This window comes from Phalangium opilio, unplaced genomic scaffold (assembly GCF_054372755.1).
Source record: "Phalangium opilio isolate 3A_F unplaced genomic scaffold, DU_Popi_V2 ptg000053l_1, whole genome shotgun sequence".
In the NCBI taxonomy this organism is placed as follows: domain Eukaryota; kingdom Metazoa; phylum Arthropoda; class Arachnida; order Opiliones; family Phalangiidae; genus Phalangium; species Phalangium opilio.
In genome coordinates this window covers 6293580-6314230 of record NW_028324172.1, presented here as the reverse complement: position 1 = coordinate 6314230, position 20651 = coordinate 6293580, and the positions used below count along the sequence as shown (strand labels likewise).

The 20651-nt window shown below is 46.0% G+C and overlaps 1 protein-coding gene, 5 non-coding genes and 1 pseudogene across 6 annotated transcripts; 5 read left to right on the top strand and 2 right to left on the bottom strand.

The window, feature by feature from the left end:
* The first annotated feature begins 269 nt into the window (after positions 1-269).
* Positions 270-341, top strand: TRNAK-CUU (transfer RNA lysine (anticodon CUU)). The gene has a single exon. It is a non-coding gene; the product is annotated as a tRNA-Lys (tRNA).
* A 2085-nt stretch (positions 342-2426) lies between these two features.
* Positions 2427-2498, top strand: TRNAE-CUC (transfer RNA glutamic acid (anticodon CUC)). The gene has a single exon. It is a non-coding gene; the product is annotated as a tRNA-Glu (tRNA).
* Positions 2499-2577: 79 nt separating this feature from the next.
* TRNAE-UUC (transfer RNA glutamic acid (anticodon UUC)) lies at positions 2578-2649 on the top strand. Its single transcript has one exon. It is a non-coding gene; the product is annotated as a tRNA-Glu (tRNA).
* Positions 2650-3731: 1082 nt separating this feature from the next.
* Positions 3732-3803, top strand: TRNAE-CUC (transfer RNA glutamic acid (anticodon CUC)). Its single transcript has one exon. It is a non-coding gene; the product is annotated as a tRNA-Glu (tRNA).
* Positions 3804-3882: 79 nt separating this feature from the next.
* TRNAE-UUC (transfer RNA glutamic acid (anticodon UUC)) lies at positions 3883-3954 on the top strand. The gene has a single exon. It is a non-coding gene; the product is annotated as a tRNA-Glu (tRNA).
* A 7710-nt stretch (positions 3955-11664) lies between these two features.
* Positions 11665-12117, bottom strand: LOC149673323 (deoxyuridine 5'-triphosphate nucleotidohydrolase, mitochondrial-like). Its single transcript, XM_089840257.1, has one exon. It carries the CDS (start codon positions 12115-12117, stop codon positions 11665-11667), a length of 453 nt encoding a protein of 150 aa, XP_089696383.1.
* Positions 12118-12238: 121 nt separating this feature from the next.
* Positions 12239-14080, bottom strand: LOC149673322 (uncharacterized; annotated as a pseudogene).
* Between the last annotated feature and the right edge of the window lie 6571 nt (positions 14081-20651).

The following is a 20651-nucleotide window of genomic DNA, read 5'->3' as shown; positions in this document are numbered from 1 at the left end:
TCTCACCCAGAAGGCCCGGGTTCGGTTCCCAATATCGGAGCGAGTGCTTTTGCACCGGTTTTGAAGAATAGACTTAAGGATATAGGTTTATGAATAGAATTAAGACTTGGTTGAGCTAGTCCGATATGGACTAGTGGGTAGGATACCTGGCTTTCATCCTGAAGGCCCGGGTTCGATTCCCGGTATCGGAGACTGTGCTTTGTACCGCTTTTAAAGAATAAATTTAAAGACACATTTATAGGAATAATATCTAGGGTTGCTCAAACCAGTCCGATATGGTCTAGTGGCTAGGATATCTGGCTCTTACCCAGAAGGCCCGGGTTCGATTCCCAATATCGGAGCGAGTGCTTTCGTACCGCTTTTCAAGAATAGAGTTAAGACTTGGTTGAGCTAGTCTGATATGGTCTAGTGGCTAGTATTCCTGGCTTTCACTTAGAAGGCCCGGGTTCCATTACAGGTATCGGAGCGAGTGCTTTTGTACCGTTTTTGAAGAATAAACTTAAGGATATAGGTTTATGAATAGAACTAAGACTTGGTTGAGCAAGTCCGATATGGTCTAGTGGGTAGGATACCTGGCTTTCACCCAGAAGGCCCGGTTTCGATTCCCGGTATCGGAGACTGTGCTTTGTACCGCTTTTAAAGAATAAATTTAAAGACACATTTATAGGATAATATCTAGGGTTGCTCAAACCAGTCCGATATAGTCTAGTAGCTAGGATATATGGCTCTCACCCAGAAGGCCCGGGTTCGGTTCCCAATATCGGAGCGAGTGCTTTTGTACCGCTTTTCAAGAATAGAATTAAGACTTGGTTGAGCTAGTCTGATATGGTCTAGTGGCTAGGATACCTGGCTTTCACTTAGAAGGCCCGGGTACGATTACCGGTATCGGAGCGAGTGCTTTGTACCCAGGGTTGGCAAAAATCCGGATTTTTCTTGAAAAAGCCACTGGTATGGTTTTTTGCTGGTTTAAACCAGATTTTATTGGATTTATCTGGCTTTTTTTAAACTACTCTCTAGTGCTTAATTTTAGCACTTCTTTTTTACATTTAGTGCGCTAGTTGACTTCTGCTAGGCCGTCTAATTGAGAATCATTTTTATTGTACATAAAAGTTCATAAAACTTTAGACATTTCCCTTAGAGATGAGTAGGGCCCCTGATTTAATCGGGATTTTTCAATCCAACCCGACCCATTATCACCATATCGCGTTGGGTGAGAAAATAACTTAAAATGTTTTGCTGGTCGGGTTGGGTAGGGTTATCATATCGTCTACCTGGGTAGACATTTTTATTATCTTCAATAGGGCAGGGTTGGGCACGGGTAGAAATTTTTATTATCTTCAATAGGGCAGGGTTGGGCCTGGGTAGACATTTTTATTATCTTCAATAGGGCAGGGTTGGGCCCGGGTAGACATTTTTATTATCTTCAATAGGGCAGGTTCGGGCCCGGGTAGACATTTTTATTATCTTCAATACGGCAGGGTCGGGCCCGGGTAGGCTTTTTTGTGATCTTCAATAGGGCAGGATCGGGCCCGGGTAGGCTTTTTGTGATCTTCAATAGGGCAGGGTCGGGCCCGGGTAGGCTTTTTTGTGATCTTCAATAGGGCAGGGTCTGATAAAGATTTTTCTAAATGCGCGGTCCAACCCAACAATTTAGCGTTGCGAAAAATTCAACTCAGTCTCACGAGTTTCGGGTGGGGCAGTGGGAGGAGGGCGCGTCAAACTAACCCACAATGTATGGGAATCGACCATTTCGATGAAATAAAGAGGTAAAGACATGTGGGTCAAACTTTTTCTTCCATCTCACTTTATGGTGCCTGCGCTGTACTCTATTATTATATTTTTTGAAAAATCCACTGGATTTTTCATCGTGGTTTAAACCGATGTAATCCAGGTGGATAAATCCGGACTGGATACCAGCGTGCCAACCCTGTTTGTACCGCTTTTAAAGAATAAATTTAAAGACACATTTATAGGAATAATATCTAGGGTTGCTCAAACCAGTCCGATATGGTCTAGTGGCTAGGATATCTGGCTCTCACCCAGAAGGCCCGGGTTCGATTTCCAATATCGGAGCGAGTGCTTTCGTACCGCTTTTCAAGAATAGAATTAAGACTTGGTTGAGCTTGTCTGATATGGTCTAGTGGCTAGGATACCTGGCTTTCACTTAGAAGGCCCGGGTTCGATTCCCGGTATCGGAGCGAGTGCTTTTGTACCGGTTTTGAAGAATAGACTTAAGGATATAGGTTTATGAATAGAACTAAGACGTGGTTAAGGCAGTCCGATATGGTCTAGTGACTAGGATATCTGGCATTCACCCAGAAGGCCGGGTTCGATTCCCGGTATCGGAGACCGTGCTTTGTACAGCTTTTACAGAATAAATTTAAAGACACATTTATAGGAATATTATCTAGGGTTGCTCAAACCAGTCCGATATGGTTTAGTGGCTAGGATATCTGGCTCTCACCCAGAAGGCCTGGGTTCGATTCCCGGTATCGGAGCGAGTGCTTTTGTATCGGTTTTGAAGAATAGACTTAAGGATATAGGTTTATGAATAGAATTAAGACTTGGATGAGCAAGTCCGATATGGTCTAGTGGCTAGGATATCTGGCTTTCACCCAGAAGGCCCGGGTTCCATTCCCGGTATCGGAGACAGTGCTTCTGTGCCGCTTTTAAAGAATAAATTTAAAGACACATTTATAGGAATAATATCTAGGGTTGCTCAAACCACTCCGATATGGTCTAGTGGCTAGGATATCTGGCTCTCACCCAGAAGGTCCGGGTTCGATTCTCAATATTGGAGCGAGTGCTTTCGTACCGCTTTTCAAGAATAGAATGAAGACTTGGTTGAGCTAGTCTATATGGTTTAGTGGCTAGGATACCTGGCTTTCACTTAGAAGGCCCGGGTTCGATTAGCGGTACCGGAGCGAGTGCTTTTGTACCGTTTTTGAAGAATAAACTTAAGGGTATAGGTTTATGAATAGAATTAAGACTTGGTTGAGCAAGTCCGATATGGTCTAGTGGGTAGGAAACCTGGCTTTCACCCAGAAGGCCCGGGTTCGATTCCCGGTATCGGAGACTGTGCTTTGTACAGCTTTTAAAGAATAAATTTAAAGACACATTTATAGGAATAATATCTAGGGTTGCTCAAACCAGTCCGATATGGTCTAGTGGCTAGGATATCTGGCTCTCACCCAGAAGGCCCGGGTTCGGTTCCCAATATCGGAGCGAGTGGTTTTTTACCGCATTTCAAGAATAGAACTAAGGATATAGGTTTATTAATAGAATTAAGACTTAGTTAAGCAACTCCGATATGGTCTAGTGGCTAGGATATCTGGCTTTCACCCTGAAGACCCGGGTTCGATTCCCGGTATCGCAGACAGTGATTTTGTACCGCTTTTATGGAATAAATTTAAAGACACATTTATAGGAATAATATCTAGGGTTGCTCAAACCAGTCCGATATGGTCTAGTGGCTAGGATATCTTGCTCTCACCCAGAAGGCCCGGGTTCGATTCCCAATATCGGAGCGAGTGGTTTTTTACCGCTTTTCAAGAATAGAATGAAGACTCTGATGAGCTAGTCCGATATGGTCTAGTGGCTAGGATACCTGGTTTTCACCCAGAAGGCCCGGGTTCGATTACCGGTATTGGAGCGAGTGCTTTTGTACCGCATTTCAAGAATAGAATTAATGATATAGGTTTATGAATAGAATTAAGACTTGAATGAGCTAGTCCGATATGGTCTAGTGGCTAGGATATCTGGCTCTCACCCAGAAGGCACGGGTTCGATTCCCGGTATAGGAGCGAGTGGTTTTGTACCGTTTTTGAAGAATAAACTTAAGGATATAGGTTTATGAATAGAGTTAAGACTTGGTTGCGCAAGTCCGATATGGTCTAGTGGGTAGGATACCTGGCTTTCACCCAGAAGGCCCGGGTTCGATTCCCGGTATCGGAGCGAGTGCTTTTTGTACCGCTTTTCAAGAATATACTTAAGGATATAGGTTTATGAATAGAAATAAGACTTGGTTGAGTCCGATATGGTCTAGAGGCTAGGATACCTGGCTTTAGAAGATCGTTGTTTGCTTTCGCGGGGTGCGGTTGTTTCTTTTCGCTCTCTGTGTTTGTTGCGTTTTACGGTTTTCTTTTTCGGAGGTCCTTTCTTCGCCTTGTTAGTCGGGTTTTTGCGGCGTATTTTGTTGGCCGTTTTTGATTTTACGGACTTCGGCTTTCGCCCGCGAAGCCTCGGTCTCGAGGGTTTCCTTCGGGAGTCCTCCATCATGGAGGCGCTTCGACGAAGCGTCTTCGTTGTTTGTATGGTGCAAACCACTGCTGTTGTTGTTGCTGCCGTTTAAAAATCATTTGGTCTTGATGCCATTTCGTCTGTGGTTCCTGGTACTGAAGGTTACTTTATTACGTTTTTGTCGGAGGAAGATGCTGAAGAGTGTGTCAAAGCTGGGGTGGAAATCATGGACTTCCTGTGTCCTGCTGAATCAGTCGTCTCGAGATCGGTAATTTTAAAAATACATGGTCTGCCTCAATTCGTGTCCGATGAAAACGTGGTTGCGAAATCGGTCTCCCTTGGTTGCGAAATCAAGGGGGAGGTCGTTTGGCGTGAATTTGATGGATTGTATCTTGGTGAGCGTTGCGTACGTGTGGTTTTGCCCAAGGGGGTTTCATCACTTCCGTACGGCTTGAAAATCGCGGATGTTCTCGGGCGCGAAACCTTTTATCGCGTTCGCCATGAGGCGCAAAATCGGGTTTGTAACGGGTGTCTCGCTGAAGGTCACATTTACAAAAGTTGTCCGCGTAATGTTTGTCGTCGGTGTGAGACACACGGTCATCTTGCCCGTGACTGCCCAGAGAAGTTGGGTCAGGTAGCTATCGGTTCTGAACGCGATAACGTGCTCCAGTCCGAAGTCTCTCCTGTCCGCGATGGGAAGGCTTGCCCCCTGCTCCCATGTCCGATGGAGTTGCTGATGCGGAGATTCCTAACGTCACCGTTGCCATTTCTGGCCATCATGGTCAGAATCTCAGTTCTTGTGAGGATATGCTCGTCGACGGTGACCCCGATGCGGAAGTTAACCCTTTTGAGTCAGTGGGGGGAGGCAATCGGGGAACTAAGCATTCTCTTGGTTCCACCTCTGACTTGTCGCAAAAACTTCCCCAGTTCCTGAGGAAACAGAATCCGAATCTGGCCAACGCTCGTGGGTTTACTCCGAATAAACCGCCGGACCCTTCACAGACAAAGTAGGGTGCATGGTTGTCAAAATAGCTACTTTAAATGTTCATGGTTTACAAGAAGTGGGTAAGATGGCTTTATTAGTCGAATTCATTAAGGACATGGACATTTTTTTTACAAGAAACGCATTGGAATGCGTCACATGTCGCTTCCTTTAAACTGTTATTATTTTGGTCAATTGTTTTTTTCTCATGATCTTGTGAGTGGCTTTCGGGGGGTCGCTATCTTGTTTTCTCAAAAATTGGCTATACGGATCTTGAATGTTACTCAAATAATTTCCGGTTGGGCTTTATTGGTTACTACCGAGTTTTTTGATGTAAGAACGTATTTTTTTAATGTTTACGCCACCAACGCCGAGGGTGATCGGGTTCAGTTTTTTGGAGATATCAGAAATTCTTTCCCGGACGGTAGAGTCGTGTTTGCGGGGGATCTAAATGATATTTGTAGTCGCCACCTGGATCGTTCGCCCTCGGGGGTGGGGTCCTCTGGTTTTCGGCCTACTAACGTTCAAGTTTTTAAGGATAGCCTAAGTTTGATTGACACTTACCGACTTAAACATGCTAATAATTGTGAATTTACGCGCTCGGGTTTTGTATTTGGTAAATTTATTCGTTCACGCATTGACTACATTTTTGTTCGTAATTTTGACTCCCATAATGTCCGTCATTCCCTTATCCGACCTTGCCCTATTTCCGATCATGCCATGGTCATCACTCACATGGATTTCGAGGGCGTCATTCGCGGTCCGGGGACTTGGTCTTTTAATGACTCCTTACTTTACGAAGCCGTTTTCGCGACGGCCGTACAGCGCGTCATCGCTCGCAGTCGGTCTACGCCGGAATGTCGCGATGACATATTCCTTTGGTATGAAAATTTAAAGACTCGACTACGTGACTATGCTATTTTTTATGGTAAATCGCGTGCCAGAGATCAGCGGCAGACACGCGCGACTTTGGCCTCTCGGTTCGCGTCTCTCTCGGACCAGTTAATACAGACTCCCGCGGATCATCTCGAGAAGGAATTGTTTGACGTTCAGACTGCTTTACGGACTATGACTTACGTGAGTTGCAGGGTGCGGTCGTCCGTTCCACCTTGGCGTGGCAGGATTTGGGGGAACAACCTTCCAGGTACTTTCTTAGCTTGGAATGGCACCGCCAATCCAGGCGGAGCCTGAAACATCTTCAGTTGGATGACGGTACCACCCTCGACGATAGCCTCCGAGTGCGGGGCGAAGTCTTCCGCCATTTTAGTGATCTCTACCGACGGGCTCCGAGCGATGATTCCGTTACGGATCACTTTACGTCCTTCGTCAAGGACCGGTTGCCACCTGACGACAGGGATCTCTGTGACGGCCCTGTTACGTGGCCCGACCTTACCGCCGCCTTACGCGCGATGTCCGTTGGTCGTAGCCCTGGCACGGATGGGCTTACCGTCCGGTTTTGGCAGTTCGTCTTACCACTGATTAAGGACGAATTCTTGCGCCTTTTGATGGAAATCCATACCACGGGTCGGCTACCCCGGTCCATGACACAGGGTATGGTGGTTTTATTGCCGAAGGAGAGGGACCCGTCGCTTCTTCGTAATTAGAGGCCGATTACGCTATTAAATAAAGATCGAAAGCTCATTGCAAAGGTGTTTGCCTCTTGACTCTCGTTGATCGCGCCGTCCGTCATTTCACCTTGTCAAACGGGCGTTTTGGTGGGGGCGTGTCCACGACGACTCGGTACGTGAGCGATGTGATGTCTTACTTACATCTAAAAAATCAGCCCGGTATACTATTGAAGATGGACCTGACAAAAGCGTTTGATTTTGTGGACTGAACTTTTCTGCTTCGCACACTTGCCTCGTTTGGGTTTGGCCCCGTGTTTCTGAAATGGATGGAGATTTTTCTCACCAGCAGCAGTACCACTATAAAAGTTAATGGCTTTCTCCCCGACTTCTTCAGACTGGGTCGATCCGTTCGTCAAGGCTGCACGCTGAGTCCGTTGCTGTATGCTTTTTCCACGGAACCCCTTTGCTTAGCTCTCGATCAGTGCCCAAGTATTGACCGCATCCCGGAGCAGGACAATTTGGTCTCGCCATTTTGGTCTCGCCGATTTGGTCTCGGGACTAATTGGTCTCACCGATTTGGTCTCGGTACTGTTTGGTATCGTGATTATTTGGTATCGTGATTATTTGGTATCGTGATTATTTCGTCTCGGGATTATTTGGTATCGTGATTATTTGGTCTCGGGACTATTTGGTATCGTGATTATTTGGTCTCGGGACTATTTGGTATCGTGATTATTTGGTCTCGGGACTATTTGGTATCGTGATTATTTGGTCTCGGGACGGTTTGGTCTCGTGATTATTTGGTCTCGGGACGGTTTGGTCTCGTGCTTAGCTGCCTCCTTTTCCAAAATATTCTCCTAATAGTTAGCTGCCACCTTTTCCAAAATATTCTCCAATTAATTAGCTGCCACCTTTTCCTAAATATTGTCCTATTAATTAGCTGCCACCTTTTCCAAAATATTCTGCTATTAATTAGCTGCCACCTTTTCCAAAACATTCTACTAATTAGCTACCACCTTTTCCAAAACATTCTCCTACTAATTAGCTGCCACCTTTTCCAAAATATTCTCCTAATAGTTAGCTGCCACCTTTTCCAAAATATTCTCCAATTAATTAGCTGCCACCTTTTCCTAAATATTGTCCAATTAATTAGCGGCCACCTTTTCCTAAATATTCTCCTATTAATTAGCTGCCAGCTTTTCCAAAATATTCTCCTATTAATTAGCTGCCACCTTTTCCAAAACATTCTCCTACTAATTAGCTACCACATTTTCCAAAACATTCTCCTACTAATTAGCTACCACCTTTTCCAAAACATTCTCCTACCAATTAGCTGCCACCTTTTCCAAAATATTCTCCTATTAACTAGCTGCCACCTTTTCCAAAACATTCTTCTACTAATTAGCTACCACCTTTACCAAAAAATTCTTCTACTAATTAGCTACCACCTTTTCCAAAACATTCTCCTTATAGTTAGCTTCCACCTTTTCCAAAATATTCTCCTATTAACTAGCTACCACCTTTTCCAAAACATTCTTCTACTAATTAGCTACCACCTTTTCCAAAACATTCTTCTACTAATTAGCTACCACCTTTTCCAAAACATTCTCCTACTAATTAGCTACCACCTTTTCCAAAACATTCTCCTACTAATTAGCTGCCACCTTTTCCAAAATATTCTCCTAATAGTTAGCTGCCAACTCTTCCAAAATATTGTCCAATTTATTAGCGGCCACCTTTTCCTAAATATTCTCCTATTAATTAGCTGCCACCTTTTCCAAAACATTCTCCTACTAATTAGCTACCACCTTTTCCAAAACATTCTCCTACTAATTAGCTACCACCTTTTCCAAAACATTCTCCTACCAATTAGCTGCCACCTTTTCCAAAATATTCTCCTAATAGTTAGCTGCCACCTTTTCCAAAATATTCTCCAATTAATTAGCTGCCACCTTTTCCAAAACATTCTCCTACTAATTAGCTACCACCTTTTCCAAAACATTCCTCTACTAATTAGCTACCACCTTTTCCAAAATATTCTTCTAATAGTTAGCTGCCACCTTTTCCAAAATATTCTTCTAATAGTTAGCTGCCACCATTTCCAAAATATTCTCCAATTAATTAGTTGCCACCTTTTCCAAAATATTCTCCTATTAATTATCTGACACATTTTTCAAAATATTTCTATTATTGCTAATAAATTTTTCGTGGTAAGAGGCGGGCTTTTAATACTCATATAAATAATCTTCTTACCCCCAAACAATGTTGGGTTGGGTTAGGTCCCGAGACCCATTTGTCCCGAGACCCAATTGTCCCGAGACCCATTTGTCCCGAGACCCATTTGTCCCGAGACCCATTTGTCCCGAGACCCAATTGTCCCGAGACCCATTTGTCCCGAGACCCATTTGTCCCGAGACCCATTTGTCCCGAGACCCAATTGTCCTGAGACCCATTTGTCCCGAGACCAAAACGGCGAGACCAAATCGGCGGGACCATAACGGCGAGACCAAATTGTCGCGTACCGCCGCATCCGGATTAAAAATACTGCTAGCCCAGTATTGTTTCAACACGTTGACGATAACACTTTGCTATTGGCGTCTACGACCGCCATATCGCACGTCGTTCGGCGTTATGAGGAGTATGGCCTGGCTTCCGGTGCAAAACTAAACCTTGACAAGAGTTCTGGCTAGTGGATTGGCTCCTGGGCTACTAACGCGGCGACCACAATTTCCGGAGTGACGGTGTCATCTTATCCCCGTAAGTTTCTCGGAGTTCATTTAACCCACGATGTGACCTTGTCGAATTCCCTGAATTGGGATGATAAACTCCCCGGGTTTATATCGATCCTTCGTGCCTGGAAACGCCGCCAGTTGACCGTTATAGGCAAGATACTTATCCTCAACTGTCTTGTCGCTTCAAAAATTTGGCATTTGGCGAGGGTTCTTCCTTGCCCTGCGTCCTTCCTATCCGAATTGAAGAAACTATTTGCGGAGTTTATTTGGGGCTCAATTTACCACGCTATTGACTACGTTACTCTTACACGTCCCAGGTCCGAGGGTGGCTTTGGCCTGGTGGATGTTGCTCTCAAATGTCAAGCTTTCCGCCTGCATGAGGCATATGGTCTTCTATTGGACGAGTTGCCCCCTTACGACCGGGCCATTCATATCTTACTGCTCAAGGAATATGGAGGTGGGCTTATTCCTTGGTACCACGCCTTTCGCTTACCATTTCGCCAAATGTGCCTCGCTGCCACGCCGCCTCGTTATGGTGAAATATTGCGCGGTTGGTGGTCGTTTTTGCAAAACCGGACCTTGAACGTCGCACCGGTCACCAACCCTCTTGAAGAACCCCTCTTCTTTAATTCTCGCATACCGCTGCCTCCTACTTTTGGCCTCGAGCGTGTAGTACTGGCTCGCGCTGGGTTCCGCACCCTTCGCGATATCCACTATGGTGTCATACCGGGCTTCTTACCACCTGCCGCTATTTCGGAGCAATGTTTTCTGACTGATCCCTACACGGAGTTTCCGACGCCTCGGTTGCACCGCTTATATGACGCGATAAAGACCAGTTTGCCTCCCGAGTGGGTACGCCTCTTCCTGCGTCCGGCGCCACCTCTGGATCCGCAATGCGTTAAGGTACGGTTCATCTCGGGTGATGGCACGACGCGTCCGCTCTCGGTTGCATCCGTTGGTTCATTTTACCGCGCACTCCTGCCCCCAACCTTCGAATCTTGGGGCAAGCAAAGGTGGAATCTTTTTATACACGATCCGCGGCCACGGGTAAAATTCAAGGACCTCACGAACAGCCATCTGGGTCCGGTGCTATCGACTTGTAACTTGAAGATCCTCTACCAAGGCTTACCGGTGAAATCGCGGATGGTTCACGCGGGGCTTGTTCCAGACGCTACGTGCGTCTTTTGCCACGGCGCGAATGAGACTGTTGACCATTTGTTCCTTACCTGTCCAAAGTCCCGATCCCTTTGGGAGTCACTTTTCAATGCATTTTGTGTGTATACTTTTCATCCTGAGTTTAAATTTGATTGTACCAGATATAACTTAGTAATTTTTCATTGTTACGCGTCTACGAACGATAAACCTCTCTTATTTTGGCAGGCTGCCTTGTTGTTAATTAGTATTGTTAAGTATGTATTATGGAAATATCGTTGTCAATTGGTTGTCCAAGCGGGCCTTGGTATCGTCCTGCCTTTTAGTGTTTCAGTCTTGCTTGCCAGGGTACGTTCCTTTGCCCACAAATATATTTCATTATTATTGCATCGTAACAAGTTTTCTAACTTAGCTACTACCGTAACAAGGTTGCAGATGTTGTTTTAGTATTGGATGGTTAACTCCTTGAATTAATGCTGTAACTTAGCCCTTCTTTTAATTCAATTTAACCGTTATAACACTTACATATTCCATTGTAATGTTTTCGATGCTTTTAATAGAAAAAAATACTCGCTTAGGGTGCGAGGGGTCCCGGGTTCAATCCCGGACGGACCCGATATTTTGCAGAAGCAATTTCGTTGTTATTTAAATGCAACTAATTACAGGATAGGCCTATGAGTTGAGCTTGTTTCAGTTATATATGGTTCTTTGGCTTAGGGGTATGATACTCGCTTCAGGTGCGAGTGGTCCCGGGTTCAAATCTCAAACGGACCCAAAAATTTGCATAAGTCAATTAGTTACTATTTATATGCAACTAATTAAATTTTAGGCCTGTTTTGTTTTTTTTTATTAAGGAAAGCCTGGGCCTTTCGGGACGATGGTCCGCTGGCCCGTCATGTAAGGGGAGATACAAAGTTAGAAAAATAGAGATCCATTTCATTGAGTGAGTTTACCGCTGTGTGTTTTTTTCTCCTTTTTCGCTGTAGTTTGGTCATTGGAGTCCAGTAGACCCGAGCCCTTGCGCCGCGCGATCCGTACTGGGGAGTGCGGTAGCTTCCTCCACCACACCGGAGTATGTGGGGGCTAGAAGAAGTCTGGCGATTGGAATTCCTGGGGTGACGTGGCAATGTTTGTCCGTAAGATTAAAGAAGATAACCTTGACTGGACCACGGTAATCCGGATCAATGATGCTGCCCCCGATGTGGAGGCCTTGCTCGAGGAGATCTTGTAGGTCCGTGACGATGCCCACGTAAAAGTCCGGTATGGCGAAAGGTAAGTCCGTGGTAATTGCAAGTCTTTCCATCGGAGCTATTGTAACCGTTTCGGAACTGAAAAGCGTGATTAATCCCTTGGGGTTTCTTTCCGTGGTGGGGGGAACCGCACGTCCCGACAAGCGTTGGAATTTGAGGGTTGGTCGTGATACCGTTTCTGGTGCTGCCTCCATGACAGTCGATATACGGGGAGATTGTGAACGCTATCCCCTGGACCCCGGTTTATATATGCGATCGGGCTAAGCGTAATGCGGAGCGTGACGTCATCGTCTGCCGTATCGTAGTTCGTTTTCATCAGAAACGGCGCCATCTGTTGTAATGCGCACTATAATGCCGCCAAAGAACGGCTACTACCGAGATGACCGGCAGACGACCCGTCATAGTGGCGTGGAGTATGGAAGGGAGGGAAAGTGTGGAGGTGCTAAGGAGCTTTTTGACATCAGCGTGATATGCCCGGAATATGGGACATGTAGTGTAAATGTGATCTATATCGTCAGGTTGGTTGCACGTTGGGCAGTCCGGCCGGGGTAGCTTGCCGTAGGCATGGAGTTGGGATGCTGTGAGTAAACGACGACAGTGGAGGCGGAATAACGTGACTTCCGTGGCTCTAGCAAGTCTGTGGTGGCGGAGGAAGAGAGCAGGACTGCTGAGGGACGGCCGATAATTGCCCTGTAACATACCCTTACGGGAATGCGTCCACCATTCCTGTAACCTGTTACCATGGGCCCGTCTGAACTCTCTCCTGAGAGTTTGCGTAGAGTACTTCAACCAAATCTCCAAAGGCTGGGGCCGGGTGAGGACCGCCGTTTTTCCGCGATATCGGTTTGCTCATTTCCTGGGATCCCGACGTGCGCCGGACACCATAAAAACGTTGCCTTATATCCGTGCAAATGCAGAACGTGGGCGATATCGTGTACCAGGGGGTCTGGGCGGAGCTGGGAGAGCTGCTGAAGGGCGGATTTGGAGTCATTGCAAATGACGATTTCCTCATGAGGGAAGTCCACCGCCAAGATGGTGGCCTGGTGGAGGGCGAGCATTTCACAACGCGTTATGTCATGGTAGCGGTTGACTGTCCTGTGGGTGGTCAGGTTGTAGTTGGCGAAACGGAGTCCGATCGCATTGACCGACGCATCCGGTATTTGTGATGCATCCGTAAAAATTAGCAGCGGGTCGCGTGAGTAAGTGGAGGAGTGTAGAACCTCTTGGAAAGTCTGCTCGAGCATGGCGGGAGGCGTCTGGGCCTTGGTGCCCTTGTCCCAGGTATAATTTGTGGAAAACGGCCTGGGGGTCCATGGTGCGAGTGTATTTGTCTGGAGGTGTAGCACGATGTCGTCCAGTGGGGCAAGCTGAAGCTCCCTTAGGGTATGAGAGGTGGGGAATTGGAGCCTATTGGCGAGGCATTGCCGATGCAGCGGGGGTAGGGTGCGGTACTGGACCTCTGTGAGCGGAGGTCGCCCTTCTGCGATAAATTTTGCTAACAGGTTGAGTTCCAGGAGTTCCCGGCGAAAAGCTAAGGGACTGAGCTGTGTTTCTGCCAGCATGGCGTCTATTGACGTAGACCGGGGAACCCCAAGTATGATGCGCAGTGCTTGATTTTGAATCCGGTCCAATAATTGGAGATGGCTGCTGCAAGCTGTCCCATAGAGGACCGCACCATAGTCCATGACCGACCGTATAAAGTGAACGTAGAAGAGGCGGCCGATAAAACGGCTGGCACCCCAATGAAGCCCCATCACCGCTTTTAGAATGTTAAGACGTTTTGCACATTTGACCTGCAGGTGGCGTATCTGCATGGTCCAAAGTAGCTTGGAATCCAGCCATAAACCCAAGTATTTATAGGCCGGGACTTCGCCAAGGACGTGGCCATCTATATGCAGTAGAACATCACCGTCGTGCCGTAGCTTACCCTTAAAAATAAGGTAGCTGCATTTGGCGTGCTGTATGGTCATCTGCCAAGTTTCGAGGTGGGCAGCTGCCAGGTTTAGGCTCTCTTGTAGAGTTGCTTGTACACCTTGAAAGGTGTTATGGACCGTCCAAATCGCAATGTCATCCGCATGTTTGCCAACCGAGACTGTCTGGCGGAAGTCTTTACCGAGGTCATTGATCGCTATGAGAAATAGCGTGGGGCTGAGGGGGCTCCCCCACCCCGCTGTCTATGCTGTGGGTGGGTGACAACTCCTTGTTAACTCTGACCTGTACCTTTCGGGGGCCCAGGAAGTTGTGTATCCAGGCTGTGAGGTGGCCTGTGAGGCCTATGTCATGTAGTTTGTCCAAGAGCCGTTGGGGGTTGACACTGCCGAAAGCATCTTTGATGTCCAAGAAGACGGTGCCCATAACCTTTCGAGATTTAATGGCGTTTTCCGCGTCACCGACGAGGCGGGAGAGGTTGTCCAGGGTAGAAAGACCTCTGCGAAAGCCGCTCTGGTTGGGATCCAGGATGTTGTTGTGCTCTAAGTGAAACTGTTATCGATTGGTGACGATCCTGTCGAATACTTTCTTGATGGTGGAGAGCAGCGCAATGGGCCTGTAGTTCTCTTCGTGAGAAGAGTCTTTACCCGGTTTCAGAAAGGGTAAAATTATGGCGTCGTTCCAAGTCTCCGGATATACGTGTGTGACCCAAATGTTATTCATGGAGCGGAGGATAAGCGAATGGAACTCCGGCGGTAGGTTTTGGAGCATCTTATATGTGATGCCATCCTGGCCCGGTGCGGTCTGGGGAAGCGATTTAAGCACTGTGTCGTATTCCCCGCGGGTGAAGAGAGTATTGTATTGGTGGACAAGCGAAGGCCGAGAGGGTGTGAAACGTAGTGCCGTACCGGAGTAGTACAGCCGGTGCTGTAGTTCGTAATTTCGCACGGGTTTTATTATAGAGGACAAGGTCCCTCTTTGTGTGCCTTGTTGAATCGGTTTCGATGCCAATTGCTTTTCTGGTGGAGTTGTCGAAGTTTGACCGACCACCAGGGAGGGGGTGCCGGTCGTATTTCGTATGCCGGGTTGGTGTGCGTAGTATTCCGGGGTCGACCGTTCGCGAAGTTGTGGATGCACTCTTGAATAGCGGGGTAGTCAAGGACTGACAAATCCTTAGTCTTGCAAAAATCGCGTACCTTGCGTGCAAAAGTGGGCCAGTTCACGGGCGGAAGCCCAGCGGCCATTGTGTGATGCGTGGTCAGTCGTGGCTCCGTGATCCTAGGGGCGGCGGAATAGGTGACGAGAATGGGGAGGTGGTCACTGCCCCCCGAAACCAAGGGTTGCCAGAGCGTCGAGCCCGCGAACATGCTACTTGCGAAAGTGACATCGGGGGTGGACCAAGGGCCACGAGGGGGCTTTCGGGTCGCCTCTCCCGTGTTCAGGATAACGAGGTTATCTGCGGCCTGGAGCCAATTGAAAAGCTGCGTGCCCTAAGTGTTGTCGGTAACGTCACCCCAAAAACGGTCGTGCCCATTGAAATCCCCGCAAATCCAGAGGGGAAGCTGAAGAGCCGAGATCATTGCTTGGAGTTCGGGTTCCTTGGTTTTGCCCTTGGGATCGTATATTGATAGGATTAAAAACTTCTGGGCCTGCCAAGTTACTTCCACGGCGATACCTTCCGAGGAAGGCGGGAAGTTGACCGTTATTTGTTTTCGAAAAGTTTGTCTGGCGGCATAGATGGCGACCCCGCCCCCCGAGGAGCTGGGCAATCTGCAGTGGGAGTACGATCGTTTCGGAAAATGATGTAGTCCTTAAAATTAGTCGGTGGTTTGGAGACTGGAGTAAGCCAGGTTTCTTGTAATGCCAGGATGTGCGGTTTATGTGTAAGCATGAGTGCGGTGAGGTCTCTTAAATTAGCTTTAATGCTCCGTATATTCCACTGTAGGATTTGGAAGGTGGAGTCTGTCGTCCGCTTAGCTTTCTGTGCCATTAGAGTTGTGACAGTAAAGTGGCAGTGGTAGGTTCGAACCGGTGAGTGCGTGAAAGGTAACCAGAGGTGAGGGTCGAATTCCCGAGTAGTGTATTCTGAGTATTAAGGTTGAGAAAGCCGATAGTCGTGGATGGGTGGTCAGTTTTTGTTGAGGTAACAGAAGAAGTTTACTTCTTCCGTGTTCCATCGCCGATGGAGGTTTGTCGATCATGAAGTGTGAAAGGCGAGATCCTCTCTCGTATTTCACCGACCGCAAGGGTGTTGTTTTCAATCCTGTTAATTGTTAAAGTGATCATGGCTAGGATGTCATCTACCGTGTTGTTGGACTTGAAAAAGTGCAGAGTAAGATCTGCCATGGCTTTGATGAGAGCGTCGGTTTGAGGTGTAGACGGGTGATATCGTGGCTGGCTGGGTACGTGACTTGGATTTGAACGAGTTGGACGGGATGTTTGTTGGCTGGTAATGTTAGCATAAGAAGTGGTTGCTTGAACTTTCTTATAAGCTTCCTATTTCGAGATGTGGTCTTGTACGCGGAGAACTTGTTTTTCCGTAAGTCGGCGGGGGCAGTTGTGTGTTCGTGCTGGAAGGTCTTTTTTGCAATTTGCGCATTTGGGCTGGGCTTGGCAGTCTGTTTTATCGGGGTGTGATTCCCCACACGTGTTGCATCGGTATGCTGATCGGCAATATTTTTCGGGGTGACCCCAGCGTTTACAGTTTTTGCAAAAGATCGGGCGTTTTTCAAAAGGTTTGACGCGGAAGTTTTGAAAATAGAATCGGACCTCCGGAGGGAGGCAGGGTGCGTTGAAGTTCAACAGAAACATATTGCTGGTAGGTCCGAGCCTGGTTACACTTGTAATAGTGGCATTGGTTTTTTGGATCGCTTGTAGAATTTGAGGTTCCGTGAGAGAATGCGGGACCCCTGCAATTACCCCCTTCCTACCAGGCTCTTGGCTCGAGCCCGGACGTTGTGGGGAAAAGGCGACGTCGAGCAGGGATTTCCAATTACGTAGGATGTTCAGTTGTTCCATCTCGTGGGGGACTACCAAAAGTGCCCCACCATTCAAAATTTTGAGATCCTTTACTTCACCGAAGTGACGTTCGAGGTGCTTGTAGGTACTTGTTGGTACTTGTGGGTGCTTATGGGCACTTGTGGGTGCTTGTGGGTACTTGTGGGTGCTTGTGGGTACTTGTGGGTGCTTGTGGGTACTGGTGGGTGCTTGTGGGTGCTTGTGGGTACTTGTGGGTGCTTGTGAGTGCTTGCGGGTACTTGTGGGTGCTTGTGGGTGCTTGTGGGTACTTGTGGGTACTTGTGGGTGCTTGTGGGTACTTGTGGGTGCTTGTAGGTACTTGTGGGTTCTTGTAGGTACTTGTAGGTACTTGTGGGTACTTGTGGGTGCTTGTAGGTGCTTGTGGATACTTGTAGGTGCTTATGGGTGCTTGTAGGTACTTGTGGGTGCTTGTAGTGGTAGGTACTTGTGGGTACTTGTAGGCACTTGTGGGTGATTGTGGGTGCTTGTAGGTACTTATGGGTACTTTTTGGCACTTGTAGGTACTTGTGGGTACTTGTAGGTACTTGTAAGTACTTGTGGGTACTAAATTTTGGAAGCTCGTAACTCTGGTTATATTAGAGATACGGGGATATCCTTTGATTATGTAATAGTCCTATTTGCCCCTTCCCTCCTTCGTTAACATTTGCTCCATAGGATACTCCATATACGGGAAAAACCTGGAAAACTCAGGGAAGTATATGGGGAAAAGCCTGGAAACCTCAGGGAAATTTGTTTTCCAAAAGTTGTATGAAGCTTGTTATGGAACATATGTTATTAACTCATGGTTTTAGTTATATAAAGTTTTACCAAGAAGCGATATCTAGTTTACTAGGGAGAAGGAATAAGATGCCTAAGTATTCGCGCGCCATAGTCCCAGTCCCAGTCCCACTTTCAAAATACAAGGGGGGACGTAAAAGGAGGCCGGGCTATTTCGCCTCTCCTCAGTGGGAAAATAAGTAGTTTTCGTCATTCGCGTCGCGTTTACGTGAGTTTTCTGGTCCGTGACCAAATAAGCATTTTTTAAACTGGACATTAGGCCAGCGACTTTCCTGAATTGGAATAAATAAACTGGTCCGTGACCATTGACCAGAGCACGTCGTCTGCTAAACTAAAGCAGTGGATAATCAAAATATTAGAATTTTAATGTGTGGAGTCTGATTACCCTTGAACTTTCTTAGTATTCTCGTGGACCACTGACCCCCCTCCGATTTAATTTTTGAACTGGACCAGGCAATTTTTAAACTGGTCATTTGCCCTGTGTCACCGCCTTATTTCCCACGCTGGCGCGAGTTGCTTTGCGTTGTCGAGTGCGTGATGGAGTTGGCAATGCCTGGAGTCCCAACCTTGAAGGAGGGAGGAATGGAGTGGAACCCTCATACCTATAGCGTTGCCTCTGTACCCCTACCTACGGCACCATAGTCCTCTCAGCATCCTCAGCGGTTAGGTAGGGTCGTACTGGACGAAATTGTAAAAGGGCGCTCTCTCTATCTACAAAATAAAAGCTAGTTCTCATACAAATAAATTGGCGCTACGCGGCAGCACTTAGCAATCGCCTACCGAAGGGTAGGGGCGTGCGCGAGGTACATTGGGAGAGATACGGTGCCGCAGGTCGCCCATCATCATTTTCAATCCATCTCAACTCGCTTATCCCTGCCCCCAACCCCCGCGACTTCCAACCACTAGCATAGCCCACTCGATCACGCTCTCTTTTCCCCGGCTACATATTTTGAAGATGGCACTTTTTAGGCGTATTAACAATCTTGGATCATCTTTGGGAACTTGGTAGCCCGGACTATATTTTGTTTAAGGTTTTAAGCTTCATATCAAACAGACGTTAGTTTTTGCTACATAAAAGTTTGAAATTGACAATCTCGGATCGTCTTTGTGAAGTTTTAAGGATATCCGAATTTCATATTGGCTTTATGACAATTTTGAACTAAATGTTAAACGGCCATAAATCAGCATTTTTAAAAATTTTGTAAAATTGTCAATTTGGTCCTATTTCTGGGGTAAAAAAATGTATTATGTATAGTCCCAGTGGGTGTAGAACATAATTTTTTCGCTGTTTTCTGCCAAAATCAATCTTTCTAGGTAGTGCCGCCTCCTCACTTGAATTTTTCATGATATATTAAGGTTTGAACGAACAAAATTCTAGATTATTATTTTCACTACCATGTCCCTCTGCTACCTTGAAGCAAACTTTCCTCTCTTTTTGCTGCTCATTACCGGTGCCATTCCCTTGACTTTCTGTTCGTTATAACTACTATCATAAGTTTATTTATTTCAAGTCAAAATATAAAAAAATGGATTCTTTTTCCTTTTGTGCTACTTTGAAATTTTAAATGTATATAACGTTGTGCCGTGCCATATCAAATAATCTCTAACCATTGTTAGAAATTAGAGAGAGAAATTGGGCAGTAACAGTGATCATGCCATGAACTATGAGAAAGAACAATACGACGGTTCACTAAAGTACACTTGATTTTACATCATCAAGTAAAAATATTACTGTCCCTATTGAATTTGGCGCCATTGGTTTTAGAATAATTAAAATGTTCCACTGCGAAGCGTGCCGGTCACGAATGGAGATGTAACGTCTTTAGGAACCTTTTAAAACGCAAAAACATACACGTACTCTCCCAAAAGTAATTAATGTAATGATAAAATGTTTTCGGGGAATGGAATTGTGGTCGAAAAGCCGAGATAAGTAAATTTTTGAAATTGATTACCAGTAAAATAATTTATTTCAACGGAAAACGGTAATGGAACGTTGTTTTTTCTTAAGCTTGCATTTAAGTTTCAATTAAAAAGAAAAATTAATATCTGATCCTTCAGACAAGTGATAACCTCAGTCTTATCGATATTTTTAGGTCTTGATTCTAATCAAGACATTTTTGACTAATATATATAGGGTTAAAAATAATATTAAACAATAAAAAATAACAATTTAGACGTTTCTTTAGTAAAGAGCAAAGATCGATCTCGGACGCCGTTATTGATCTTAATACCCCTTCTCGACGGTGTACGATTACGTCAGGCCAGTTTTGTTTTTCTGGTAGCTGAGTCTAATTCCAGTCAAGGGTTTAGTTAGGATATCGGTAATCATGTCCTCGGTTAGGCAGTACTGAAGGGCAATTATTCTCGATTCTTGCATGTCACGGAGTAGATGATATTTGATTTCAATATGTTTGGTACGTGCATTGACCCGTTCCGACAGAGATAACTTGATACATCCTTGATTATCTTCGTACAGTGTCGTTGATGAACTCATCTGGGAGGCTATTCTTCATTCAGCTCTCGATATCGAAGTCGTATTCGTTATCGATCGGCGCCTCTTCGATCGAGAACTAGTTTCTCGATAAACGCTATTCTCTATTAAACCGAGATCGACATCGATGTGAGACGACTCGCCTCTCGACAAGAGAGTAGCTCACGTGGCTATGACGTACTTCCGTGTGTAGTCAGACCAATAAGATTTCATTATCATACTAGCAGACTGAAAAACAAAGTCACGCGGCGTTATTTTAGGCAATCCTTTTTTCATGTGTTCATTGACTTGATGGGATAAAATTGTTTAATTGTAGGATTGGTTTTGTAAATAATCAAAATAATATTTGTAATGTCTGAGAGACAAAGTCGCGTCTCAGTTTCACAACAAGAGACTATAGTAGAATTTTTGTCTCGTTATGAGCATTTTAAAACCAAAAAATTAACAGCTTCATTCACATCCACAAGCTATGAAAGACTTTGGAGAGAATTA

What these genes read in the sequence shown, in the direction of transcription:
- LOC149673323 (XM_089840257.1), bottom strand. Translation starts at nt 12,117, where the DNA reads ATGGAGGCAGCACCAGAAACGGTATCACGACCAACCCTCAAATTCCAA.